Below are 13,490 nucleotides of genomic sequence, written 5' to 3'. Positions count from 1 at the left end.
TGTACATGGATGCAGAAAGACGAGCGCGCCCGGCGGGCTGATATCCACACTGCGGCCAACGCATCACCGCGAGAAAGATGAAGGCGGGAAAGAGTGGCTGGGGAGGCGCGCCTGCCCCAGACGGGTTAGCGCCTTCTTTCTTTAGGGCCACATCTGCGGCGGCTACCGTTAAGCCTTGAGGAGCATCCAGTGTTCAATAGCATCCACTTCGACTCCGCCGGCGCCTTTCACCACGTTGCAGCTACGCCGGACGCGCGCTTCTCCCTTGCTACACGCAGCTTTTTTGCATTACTTTGCCGACCTGCTTCTCCGAGCCTAGCACGGTGCAGCTGCGCAGCCCCATGCACCAGCAGCTCGTCCAGTAGTAGTCTTACCCGAAACCCTTCCCTCACTAACTCCTTCGCCGCCTCGACATCCCCTCTCCAACACTTATCAACGAGGACACCGTCGCTCGTTCGAAGACCTCCTCCTCCTTCACCTCGTATTCGGCGGGCGTCCTCTGTACCTTGATACTCATTCGGGTGCATGCTCTAGGCAGCCGTTCACCCCGTTGCAATGCGCATCTCCAGATTCTTGAGCCTGCTTTCAGCGGCGACGCTGGCGTCGGCAGCCCATCTTCCTCCGCGCAACTACACGAGCCACGACTACTATGCCATCCACGTCACCTCGTCAACCTCCCCAGCGGAGCTCGCTGCCCACCTGGGGCTCACCTATGATGGACCCTTCCCAGCGCTGGAAGACCACCACGTGTTCAAAGCGCCGAAGCACGAGAACGACATAGTAGACGATGCAGTACAAGAGCTTAAGCGGCGGCGGCGGAAACGAGAAATCGGCATAGAATACCACATCCTCGACAGCGTGCGCTTCAACCAGAAGCAAAAGCTCAAGCCTAGGCACTGGAAGCGCAGCCGGATACCCGAGCGCAACGATGTCAGAGCAAAGGAGAGCAACGCTGTCAAGGCCCAGCGGGAGATTGCGACCAAGCTTGAGATCAAGGATCCCATCTTCGAGGAACAGTGGCACATTTTCAATGTGGCCACGCCCGGGAACGACATCAATGTCACCGATGTCTGGATGCAGGGTATTACGGGCAAAAATGTAACAGCTTGCATTGTTGATGACGGGCTCGACATGGACAGCAACGATTTGAAAGACAACTTCTTCGCCGAGGGCTCGTACGACTTCAACGACCACGAGGACCTCCCCGTACCTAAGTTATCAGACGATCGTCACGGTACGCGATGCGCTGGTGAAGTTGCTGCGGGAAGAAACGATGCTTGCGGTGTGGGTCTGGCCTACGATTCGAGGATATCCGGCGTCCGCATATTATCGGGCGATATTACCGACATGGACGAATCGCTCGCCATCAACTACAAAATGGACAAGAACGACATTTACTCTTGTTCCTGGGGCCCACCAGACGACGGGAGAACTATGCAGGCTCCCGGAATTTTAATCGAGAAAGCTATGATTACAGCCATCCAGCAAGGTCGCGAGGGCAAAGGTTCCATTTATGTTTTTGCCGCAGGCAACGGTGCGGCAAGCGACGACAATTGCAACTTCGACGGCTACACAAACAGTATCTATAGTATCACGGTCGGTGCTATCGACAAGGACAACAAACATCCCTACTATTCCGAGGCCTGCTCTGCGCAGCTTGTCGTGACATATTCTAGCGGGAGCGGCGACGCTATCCATACCACCGACGTTGGCGCGAACAAGTGCACCGCTAACCATGGCGGCACATCCGCTGCTGGTCCCATTGGAGTCGGTGTATACGCTCTCGTCTTGCAAGTTAACCCCGACTTGACTTGGCGTGACCTACAGTGGCTCTCCGTTATGACCGCTGTTCCATTCGACCAACCTAGCGACTGGACGCAGACCCCCGGTACTGGTCGTACATTCAGTCATCAATTTGGTTACGGCAAGCTTGACGCGTGGGCGATTGTGGAAGCTGCCAAGACTTGGAAGGTGGTCAAGCCACAGGCCTGGTTCTGGTCGCCATGGATGCATGTCAAGAAGCCCATTCCACAGGGCGATAAGGGTCTTGCGAGCGTCTTTGAGGTCACTGAGCAGATGTTGAAGGACACCAACTTCGAGCGTGTTGAGCACATCACCTTGACCATGAACATTGAGCATCAGCGACGTGGTGACCTTAGTGTTGAGCTGATTAGTCCCGACGGCATGACGAGCCACCTTTCGACGGCGCGCCGTGACGACGAAGCCCCGTACGGCTACGTTGACTGGACTTTCATGAGTGTAGCTCATTTCGGCGAGAAGGGAGTGGGCAAATGGACGGTCATCGTGAAGGACACCAATGTGAACGCCATGGTTGGCACCTTTACCGACTGGAAGCTCCGCCTTTGGGGCGAATGCATCGACGCGTCGAAACAGAAGCTCCGACCATTGCCGACCGAGCACGACGACGATGATCACGACGTTATCGATGATCATCCGGCTCACACGACCTCTGTTGCTGTTGCTTCATCTGGTACCAAGACTGCCTCCGTCAACCCTTCAGACATGCCCACTCGTCCTGTAAACCAGAAGCCCTCTAGCAAGCCCACTGACACGGAGCAGGCAGCAGTCTCTTCAACTCCTACTACAACTGCAACTACGCCTTCTGGCTCGTCCACTTCTGCGACAGCCTCTCCAGAAAGTTTCCTGCCATCCATATTCCCTACGTTTGGTGTGTCTAAACGCACCCAAATATGGATATATGGTAGCATTGGACTGATTCTTGTCTTTTGCTCTTGTCTAGCCGTGTATCTCTTCCTTGCGCGTCGGAAACGACTACAGTCGAGCCGCGACAACTACGAATTTGAAGTGCTGGACGACGCGGAAGACAATGAGAATGCACGGATGCTCAGCGGTGGAGCGGCTGGTCGCCAGGGCAGGAGAGCAAGAAGGGGTGGTGAACTTTATGATGCGTTTGCAGGAGAAAGCGATGAGGATCTTTTGAGCGAGAGCGAGGATGGTGATGCTCCGTACAGGGATCGCGATGAGCCCTATGACGAGAAAGCGGCGCACAAGGAGGATGGAAGCGACGCTGAGGGCAGCAACGCAAGTGGAAGTTCTGGCGGCAAGAGGCAGTAGAGTGGGCTTAATTGCATTCCTACATTGGGTGGCGTTTTTAGAGACTCTTTCATTCCATGCTTTTATTGCACTGCACTGAAGCGTTTCTGTACATAGGCAAATGTATGAATATGGCACCCGCGTGAGGCGGTGACACTAGCGTGGCAAAAAAAGTTCACGTCCCACATCTCCAATCGCGACAACTTTGTGACCAGTTTGTGCCGCGCGTTCCCAACTACCAAAACAATTATTCGCTACAGGAGAGATGGCCGACGAAACGGTTCAGACCCTTCTCCAATTTGAAGGTCATCGGCACCTCACAACGCGCCTACTTCTCTCCACACTCACCGGCCGCCCGATTCGCATCTCGAAAATCCGACCTTCCTCGACACGCCCAGGTCTCACACCATACGAAACGAACTTCATTCGCCTCCTCGACTCAATCACAAATGGCGCGCAAATTCAATTTTCCATGACCGGTACCACCCTCGTCTACCGACCAGGCCTCATTACAGGCAGCGCAGAGGGTCTAGGAGCTATGGGCGGGGTGATCAGGCATGAGATACCAAGAGAGTGCAGCAGGAGAGGCGCAAGTTGGTGGCTGATACCACTCGCATTGCTTGCGCCCTTCGCAAAAGACAAATTGAACGTTGTACTGCACGGTGAGGGCTGCGTGACGAGTAGTACCCCGGCGGGCGATGTCAGCGTGGACTCGGTTCGGACAGCCATACTACCGCTATATAAGAGTTTCGGCATTGAGAGGAACATAGAGCTGAGAGTTCTTAAGCGCAGTTGTGCGCCTGGCCAGGGGAAGAGTGCTGGAGGTGAGGTGCAGCTTGTGTTCGGACACCAGGTGCGGTTACCGAAGACGCTGCACCTCATGAACAAGGGACGTGTGAAGAAGATTAGAGGTGTGGCATACGCAGTCGGAGTCAGTGGATCGAACAATGCGCGTATGATTGAGACCGCGAGAGGCGTCCTGAACAAGTTCGTGCCCGATACCTACATCTTCTCGGACGTGTCGAAAGCACCACTCATCTCCGGAATGGTGTCGAAATCAGATCCAAACGGCAAGACGAAGGGCGCCGTAGGGTTCGGGCTCAGTCTCGTGGCGGAAAGCTCAACGGATTGTATTTACTCAGCGGATGTGGCGAGTCCGCCGCAGGGAGGCGTTACGCCAGAAGACTTGGGCAAGCAGTGTGCGTATCAGCTGCTGGAGAAGATAAGCGCAGGAGGCTGTGTAGAAGTCACCAGCACGGAAACGGTGCTATTACTCATGGCGATGGGGAGTGAGGACGTCGGGAGGGTGTGCTTGGGACGGGATGTCCTGGGTACGGAAGAAGTCGTGCAACTGGGAAGGGATGTCAAGGTTTTCACTGGAGCTGCGTGGGGCTTCCGAAGTAAGGGCACAGCTGATGGAGAAGATGAGATCGTGGTTAGTGTTGTTGGCAGAGGTGTGGGCAATGTGGGTAGGAAGGTTGCTTGAGAGGCTTGAAGTTGGGGACGGTAAGAGTGTAGGTCAAATGATACCCTTTCATGATTCACATATGCCGAGATGTGTGCTTTCATCTCATTGCGCACGATGAAAGATGAGCGGAATGCTAGCAGTCGTAGACTCGGCTACTTGATCAGAGCGCATACTACTATTACCTAAGGAACATGGTTCAATTAGCTGGATTCTGCACTCATATTGTTCAATTCTGCCCCAGCTTGGTGGACGTCACATTACCTGGCGTACTAAAGTATCCCTGCATAGTCGCACGGTTCGCGCGGGTAGTCGCGTCCCGACGCGTCCTCGAGTCCACCTCACCCACCTTCACCATCTACCCCGCGCTCTTGCTTCATTCTGTGTGTAATTATTCTTGCTTGCCTTCTCCCACTTACAGAAGTCATTCCGTACCATTCAAGGCAGGAGGAGATGGTCATTCTGTCGAGGCGCAATGCGCCTAAACTGCTACGTTCTGTGAACAATCAGCCGCATGCAAGCTCCGAGGACCACGAAGAGGGTGCACCGCGCATAGTGAGCACGACGCAAACCAGCAAACCACAAATGAAGGCGGACTTAGATATACACGCCGATCCTATCTCTTCAAGCGATGAAAACGAAGCGCCACGGCCTTCAATGAGCCAATCTTCGAATATGTCTACATGCGACAATCCGCGGAATACCGCGAGAGCCACAAATGGCGCGTCCAAGAAGATTCAGAAGGCACAACACATACGTGCTCCAAAGCGGGGGGCTTTCAGGCAAGGTCTGACGCATAAGGACAGCTTCACTGAGGAAGACAAGGAGAATTCGCAGGAGGGACCGTCAAGTTCCTCTAGCAAGCGGGAGACAGCAGAGACAGTATACTTTGGCATGGGAGACACACCGCGGAAAAAGCAGAAAACCAAGAACGTTCACACGGCGCCCGTTGAGTTTAAGAGGAAGTCGTTCGGGAAAGACAAGCGTAGGTGAGCCCGCAACCATGGTTTGGTGCGGTCAAGCTAACAAAGTCCCAGCAAGTACTTCGTCATCCATACCTAAGAAAAGCGAGCTCAGTCACCTTCATGATCTTGACAACGCATTGAGTAACATGCTTGACGAGCACGAACATTATGCCGAAGTGTCTGACGATGAGCAACCATCGCCTGCAACTAAACGTCGGCGGACGATTCAAAGGCTGCCAGCTGGCTACGCAACGTCGTCAAATCCCACCACCAAAGACTCTCAAACGACCGCTCCCAGCTCACCGCTGACCTCCATTCCCGACCACGATGACGAAGAGCCGAACACCAATGGAGGAGACCTCGCACAAGACGAAGACTCAATATGCGCTTTATGCCAGGAAGAAGTCGATCCCGAAGAGCAACAGGAATTCTGGGCTGAGCACAGCAATCGAACAGTCCGAGACCAGATGCGTTTCTGCAAAGAACACAAACGGTCAAAAGCACAGAAGGAATTCAAAGAGCAAGGTTTCCCGGAGATAGACTGGGCCAGCCTACCATGCAGGATAAGCAGCTTCCGGCCAGACTTAATCGCATTGTTACGAAACGAAACGAAAGAAGAAAGTGTATACCGCACTAAGCACGCCAAACGTCTTGTCTCAGGAAAAGCGGCAGCTTTACCATCGAAAAGAAAAGGACGGAAAGCGCAAGCACTTGAGCAAGACACACTCAACGACGTTGACACCACGTCGTCATCTACAGGCTACTACGGCCCTCGGGGAAAGCGCGTCATGATGGAAGTCATCACTGCGGATCTTTCAGACGTCATCCGGGAAGTCGCAGCGAAAGACCCCGTGGTCGGTCGGTCGGGTTTCGCGATGTTTCTGCAGGCTGTGCTTGTGCCGGAGCTCACGCTGTTACTAGTCATGGATGATATGCAAGTGGACAAGGGGGCGGCGCAGGGGCTTGTGAAGCAGAGCGGGGAGCTGGGGACGCTGTTACATGAGGAGATTGAGGATGAGGTGAGGTTGGCGAGTGAGGATGAGGAAGAAGAGGAGGATTATTGATCTCGTGAGGCATGTTTCGTGGCGATGAATTTAGCGCTTTAGAGATATCTATGATATGTTTTAGCTTCGGCTGGCTTGTGGATATTGGGGTTGATGGGCTTACGATGCGATACCATTTCACGGAGTTATGGCACATTTGTCATTGCAATAGACTTGATTCGGCCACCTTCCATGTAATGTCGTTCAGATTTTATGATTGGTGCTGACTTCACTGATAGAGCTTAGCCGTCTGACTTCGAGATGCTATAGTCAGAGCCGGCGTCCTGTCTCACTCCACTCAGATTCATCCATATAAGACCCCTCTACGCCTCCTCCCTTTTCAATCCTCACACTTCTCACGTTCCATCCATGGGTTCTAAAACGCTGAAGAAAAGTCGTCATGGACTTCCGCGTGGGTCTGGAAAAACATTATGTGTTCCATGCATCTGTGTGTCAAAACAGATCAATAGTAGCGCATGTGGCTTCTCTCTCCTCTTATCCTCTCAGTTCGAGCAGTTCCTTTTTGGACACCTAAGCTATGACGAAACGAAGCCATGGATCTACGTGTTGCTCTCGAAAAAAAAAGAAGACGAACAACAAGTCATGTGCCTGCGTGTCAGAAAAGAAACGCACGCGAGATGCGATCTGTTTCCTCCTCTTCTCTCGCACTTCTTTAGCTTCACTTCTGGACACTAAATCGCCCGGCAATCCTACACATGGGTCCTTGTGCTGCTTTAAAACTAGTATATCAACGAGTATATGGGTCTGCGTGCACAAAAACTACAGTGAGGCACCCACATGCGGGTTCTCTATTGTCCTGTCTTCACGCTCTTTGCAGTCTACTTGCGAACAGCAAATTCGCCAGAGGAAAGATTCATGGGGTTGTGCGTTGCTTCGAAGAGTCGACTCAGACCGAGAAATGTGTTTGCGCTCGTCTTCGAAAAGGACAAGCCGTGTTCGCACGCGTGCTCTGCCTCCACTTCTCGTCTATCTACGCCGTCTACGATCGCTGCGGGGGAACTGAAAGCTATCAGACGGTGTACCGATGTGGTGGACCAAAGGAGATTCATCGAGAGGCACATGTTTCTGTGTGTCTACAAACCAATACGGACACAGTCATGTGGACTTTGTCTCCTTTTCTCGTCCCTCGAGACTTTTCGCAATCTACTCGCTATAACTCAAGACACGAATAGGCCAACTATATGGGCTTGTGCGTTGCTCTGAAAAACGATGTTAGCGTAACCCCATGTTCGAGCTTCGATAAAAAATCCTAGCAACAGAGCATGCGTCTCCCGCTCGTTCTCAAACTCTGGATCTCCCATGTGATGAGGGCGAGAGGATCCAAAAGCGCGACGACTAGGCTCAAAATGTGTCTCTTTCTCCAAAAAGACACCAAGACTTTTGCGATGCGGTGTGGCGCGCTCTGGGCTTTTGTTCTATCTTAGAGAGAAGTTTGCTTCAGGGTTGACCATGTTGTACCTCCTCGCCCATGACAGGGTACATACCATTTCATAGGAGTATGTTCTCTTCTTCACGCTCTCTGAAGTCCGCTCGTGCACATCGAAGGAGACTAGGAACAATCCGATGTGCCTGCCGGCGCGTCCAAAATGAACCACTCAAGGAGCGCATGTGTTCGCGTCTTTGGAAACCAGCCGCAATCACGGACGCGCTGCCCCTACCTCGGCTTCTCCGAGATCTTTTGAAGTACCCGCGATACAATAGCGTGTTGTGCTCCCTTCGACCCTTTCAAAATTGAGCGAAGTAGCACTTATGTGTCTGGTTTCAAACAGCCCTATCAGCGAACATATGTTCCCTCGTTAGTCCCTTCACTACTCTTGTCTGTGATATTTCATTGCCCAACCTGTCATGGAGCATTTGTCCAAGGGTCATACAACAAGAAGAAACATGTCTTCTCCTCTGTGCCGGAAGTGGTATGGCTACACAACGATGCGGTTCCTCGCTCCGCTCCTTGAAAGCTTTCAAACAGGCTGGACCACAACTTGTGTGGTGTACTCGTCCGCCCGTCCAAAACCACAAGAAAAGTCCAACTATGTCCAGTGCTATTGTTCTGGCACACACATCTCGAGTGCATCTCATCCCTCTTCGCTCAAATTCAAGTATATAAATTTACTTCTGTAGCCCTTTACCTATTCTCCACAGTCTATGCAGTACTCTGCGGACACTAAAAATCGAGCTCCAAAAGCACATGGGTCTTTGAGAGGGTATAAAAGACGAATATGGCCTTATCCGTGTTCGAACCAAAAAAGCACGAATGTAAACACGAAATACGTTACCTAGCGCCTCTGAAATCACGCATCAAGAGAACCCATGTCTTGGGAGGATGCTGTTAGTCCACACGAGGAGTTGTCATCTCGTTCCTGACGGAGTCACATGAGGTATATTAAACCTCCTCCCTGAAGTGCTTTTCTTTCTTCACATCTCCTACAGTCCTCTATGGGCACCAAAAGGGGACTGTTACAGGTCATATGGTCTTGTGCACAGTCCTTGAAACTGATCTGGTAGACAACCATGTGCCTGAGTGACCAAAAAGGAAAAAATATCTGCAAACATGTGGTGGTAGATTGAGTTGCTCTGAAACCAAAACCGATGGAACTGACCTGTTATGGGGAGATACCGTTTTAACGCACAAGATCTAACGTTGTGTTGCCTCTCTTGGCTCCTCTCCGGGCACACCTCCACGCTGCTTAAGTTCCTTTCTTCTCTTCACGCTTCCTCTAGCTCTCTGCGAGCACCGAGAAGCAAAGGTTCACTCTACATATGCCTTTGAGCGGACTGAAAATCGGTCGACTTGTCCACATGTGCCTGAACCAAAGAACTGGAAGCACAGAACATGTGAGCTGGCAATTCGATCGCTCTGAATCGCATGAGAAGAAGTCAATGACTTCGTTTCAAAACTCTTGAGGAATATGTCCTATGCGTCTATGAGCAGGTCCAAAAGTAGGCCACGACGGGTTTATGTGACCAGCTTAGAAGACCTGAAACCATAACGCCATGAGGTGTTCTCCTCGATGTTTTGAACACAAGGATTATTTGACGTTTATTTCCCGGAACAGATCTCAATTGCATGAAACGATTGAGCATCGTCTCGTCCATTTTCGCTCAAGATCTAGTATTTAAGTGCGCTCCGGGGCCCCTTCTCACTCTTCTCTACACTTCCTGCTCCTAGTCAACGACACCAAATACAATACAAACGATGTGAATGTCCTCGCGGGTGGTTCTGAAAGGAGTCAGAACCGGTTACTATGTGCCTGTCTCTGAGTAGCTTGAGGTACTATAAGATACAGTCTGTCTGGTTCTCTAAAGTTCGAACCAGAAACCACGATGGTCCCCGGGGTGCTGTGGCATTTGCTCACAGAAGGGCTTCATCGGGTACTATGGCGCCTTCTCTTCCTCTCCTAAGTACAGCCGTGGACATCAAAAACAGTTCGGCAATCCATAAATGTGGGCAGGTTCAAACCAAGGCCCGCCTGTGCTTAGTTTTTGGGTACATGGAGTCCGAGATCGGCATTTTGAAGATGTTCAAGGCTCCCCCCGTCCCTAACATTTGCACATCCACATCATGTTCCGGGGTCTGGGCAAGTCCGACCAGCGTATATAAACCCCCCAAACGACACCTTGCTTCCTTTCTTACAGTTACACCTCGACACGAGAAGATCCAAAAAAAACTACCTAAAGAGCCATGGCAGTCTTCTGGGAAAGAGAATGATGAGGGACATGTGTTTGTCGAAAACATTTCCACACCCGTTTGGTGTGGAAGGCGTTGTTGACAAAATAACTTATCCTTAAACACCCCTATGCTCTGGAGATGGAGCTGTTGGGTTTAGCGAGGATCTCTCGTTAGGTTTTGCCGCTTCGGTAGGATCTCGAAGGTTGGTGATGGTTTTCATCATCTAACTCATCCTAACATTTTTGTATGATTCTCGATCAGAGTTGAGTAATGAGTGTGCGCTGACTGGAAATGTTCGGTGGAAGCATGCGTCTCGAAAACTAGGTTGTGACGCTTCATTTTTACGCTGTATCTTTTGCTTCGGTTGTTCCGGTAAAGAGTCAGATTTCTGATCCGAGTTGAACATACACATATTTCTGATATTTTTCCATCTCTGGGATTGCTCGTTTTCTTCTATCGTGAACGGAGCGTTTATTTCGTCTTGGTGGGATTGAAGTTTCGAAATTCGATGCGACTACAAACGCATCCCCAATCATTAGTATCATGCTCTGACATTGTATTCTTGTACAGATACCTCAAGAAATGATTACTTCTTGCGGACGCGGGTACAGCCGACGGCGTTAAAAGGCTGGGACGACCCACACAGCAAGACGCCACCAATACCCCGCATCCGCGCTCTCGCTAGCCGAAGTAATGCTCCCTCGATTACCGACACTTCAAGAACGAGTCGTTGCTCATCAATACCCTGCGACGCTATGTACCCTTCGACACCTCACACAAGTCGATGGGGGAACCTAGCGTGCGGATAGCCAAGCCGAAGACCTTGAGATTCTACCTGGATACCTCAGCACAAGATACCTCAGTGCAAGATGCCGTTCCTAGCGGAAGAACACATTCGGATACCAAGCAAAGACTTGATGTCATGGATGTTCGACGAGCAGGATTATGATCCTGACCAGCCGGTGAGATGATGACAGAAGACCGCACGTGTTTTGACTAACATCAATTGAATTGGGTAGGTATACATTGATGCAGCGTTACCAGACCGAGCCATCTCTTCTCACCAGGCTAGAAGCATTGCTAGAAAGCTAGGTGCCGGCTTCCAAGCGGCTGGTTTTAAGAAAGGGGACTGCGTGTGCCTGCTTTCGTTTAATGATGTGAGTTTGTGATGGAAACCTGCATCTTCCGAGCAGAAGGGTCGTTATCGTTTATGCTGGTCACACGCTGATAAAAAAAGATATATTGCTCCATGGTATTCCTGGGTGTTCTAGCTTTTGGAGGTGTATTCGCGGGCACGAACCCATCACACACGGCCTTCGAACTGGCACATGCATTCAAAGTCGCAGACGTCAAAGGGATTGTAGTCGAGCCTGAGCTCTTACCCAATGCATTGAAAGCAGCGAGAGAAGTCGGGATCCCGTTTTCGAGGATATTTGTATTCGACCACCACGCCTCGTTGACAGCACCGTACCATGCGAATGAAGGTTGGTCCGTAACTTCCAGTGTGAAAGGGCCGGTGGGTGATCTGAAGAGTTGGCGGTCGTTGATGCAGCACGGGGAGAGCGATTGGGAAACGTGGGACGATGAGGAGAGAAGCAGGGAAACTGTAGCTGCGAGGCTGTTCAGCAGTGGGACGACGGGGTTGCCAAAAGCTGTGGATATGACGCATCACAACCTCATGACGCAGCATACGTTGGTTTACGACTACAAGCCACGTGACTACGTGGTAAGTCCGTCCAAATTGAATCATTTGCATCGTTCTGAAGTCTGGCCAGCTCTCACGGTTACTCTGCACGCCTCTGTTTCACGTCTCTAATGTCCCACGCGCATACACCTCACCTCTCCGCTCTGGTTCAAAAACCTACATCATGCGACGTTTCGAGCTCGAGCCCTTCCTGCGCTACATGGAGCGCTTCCAGATCACGGAGCTCAACATGGTCCCGCCGATGGTCATTCAAGTTATCAATTCTCCCCTCTCCCGCAAGTACTCATTGAAGGCGGTTAAGAACGGCGGCTGTGGAGCGGCGCCTTTAGCAGCAGAGCCACAAGCGCGGATGAAAGCGCTGCTCAGTCCCGACGCAGTGTTCAACCAAGTATGGGGTATGAGCGAGACGAGCTGTATCGCGACCATGATACACTATCCCGAACATGATCCCACAGGATCCGTTGGGCGGTTTCTACCTAACCATGATGCGAAACTAATTGATGATGAGGGAAAAGACATCACAGACTACGATGTCGCAGGCGAGTTATGCGTTCGCGGACCGCTGATCGTGAAGGGCTACTACAACAACCCGGAAGCAAATCGCACGGCATTCGACGCGGACGGGTATTTTCACACTGGAGATGTTGCTTTACGCAAGCGGTCCAGCGGTTTGTGGTACATTGTGGATCGCAAGAAGGAACTCATCAAGGTGAGAGGTTTCCAGTGTGCGCCCGCGGAGCTCGAAGGCGTGCTGCTGTCCCACCCGGCGATCAGTGATGCAGGCGTGATTGGCATACCGGCTGCTGGCTTTGGATCAAGCGCTGGGGAGCAAGGCAGCGAAGTGCCGAGAGCGTACATTGTGCGGAAGAAAGGCGCGAGGCTGGATGAGAGCGGTGTACACAAGTGGATGAGGAAGAGACTGGCAGGATACAAGCAGCTGGTCGGAGGCATCATGTTCGTGGATGTAATCCCGAAGAATGCGAGTGGGAAGATATTGAAGGGAGAATTGAGGGCGATGGCTAAGAAAGGACTGGGTGCAAAGTTGTAGACAACAGATGAACGGGTAGCAGAGAAAAGAGTATGTTGGCTAGAAGGCGACGTTGATTGTCACTTGGCAGGCACTATCCACCCACGATGTGCGCTGAGCCGGACTGGTAACTGAAATGTCACAGAAACACACAAAGTTCGTGTTCTATAGATACCAGTATCATTGTGGCGCGGAAGGGGTATCCACAAATCAAGCTTACGTCCTTGGTCTTATCTTGCGGCTCACGGCCCCTGCTGTTCCACAACCGCGTATCTTGACATGCCTCCATGCATCACGCCCACAAGCTAGTACCATCCCATCAATCACAACATCTGTAAACTCTGATACCATCGTCATATCCCAACTTAATTCCGCGGTGCCTGAGGCCACGCGACTACAGCGTCTACGCGGCACGCCGTCGGGACCATGCAGGTTTTGCGGGGTAGCCCGAAGCCGGGGCATGGAAACGAACTACAGGCGTTCCTCGCGATAAGACTACGGCGCTCGTCCCGTCATAACGTG

At 51.8% G+C, this 13,490-nt stretch overlaps 4 protein-coding genes across 4 annotated transcripts; all 4 read left to right on the top strand.

Moving 5' to 3' along the window:
* Nucleotides 1-555: 555 nt before the first annotated feature.
* KEX2 (pheromone processing endoprotease) lies at nt 556-3,096 on the top strand (the record flags this gene model as incomplete). Its single annotated transcript, XM_056220455.1, has 1 exon — nt 556-3,096. One exon carries the CDS (start codon nt 556-558, stop codon nt 3,094-3,096), a length of 2,541 nt encoding a protein of 846 aa, XP_056065758.1.
* Nucleotides 3,097-3,340: 244 nt separating this feature from the next.
* On the top strand, nt 3,341-4,561 carry N0V89_011726 (uncharacterized protein; the record flags this gene model as incomplete). The annotated part of the gene is made up of 1 exon (XM_056220454.1): nt 3,341-4,561. The coding sequence occupies one exon, from the start codon at nt 3,341-3,343 to the stop codon at nt 4,559-4,561; it is 1,221 nt and encodes a 406-aa protein (XP_056065757.1).
* Nucleotides 4,562-5,215: 654 nt separating this feature from the next.
* N0V89_011725 (uncharacterized protein) lies at nt 5,216-6,569 on the top strand (the record flags this gene model as incomplete). The annotated part of the gene is made up of 2 exons (XM_056220453.1): nt 5,216-5,525; nt 5,578-6,569. The coding sequence occupies 2 exons, from the start codon at nt 5,216-5,218 to the stop codon at nt 6,567-6,569; spliced, it is 1,302 nt and encodes a 433-aa protein (XP_056065756.1).
* Nucleotides 6,570-11,914: 5,345 nt separating this feature from the next.
* On the top strand, nt 11,915-12,989 carry N0V89_011724 (uncharacterized protein; the record flags this gene model as incomplete). The annotated part of the gene is made up of 2 exons (XM_056220452.1): nt 11,915-11,962; nt 12,012-12,989. The coding sequence occupies 2 exons, from the start codon at nt 11,915-11,917 to the stop codon at nt 12,987-12,989; spliced, it is 1,026 nt and encodes a 341-aa protein (XP_056065755.1).
* Nucleotides 12,990-13,490: the final 501 nt, after the last annotated feature.

The sequence above is a fragment of the Didymosphaeria variabile genome (genome assembly GCF_027946475.1).
Source record: "Didymosphaeria variabile strain IMI 356815 chromosome Unknown scaffold_9, whole genome shotgun sequence".
Classification (NCBI taxonomy): domain Eukaryota; kingdom Fungi; phylum Ascomycota; class Dothideomycetes; order Pleosporales; family Didymosphaeriaceae; genus Didymosphaeria; species Didymosphaeria variabile.
The sequence above is the reverse complement of the archived record's forward strand: the minus strand, read 5'-3'. Positions and strand labels throughout refer to the sequence as shown.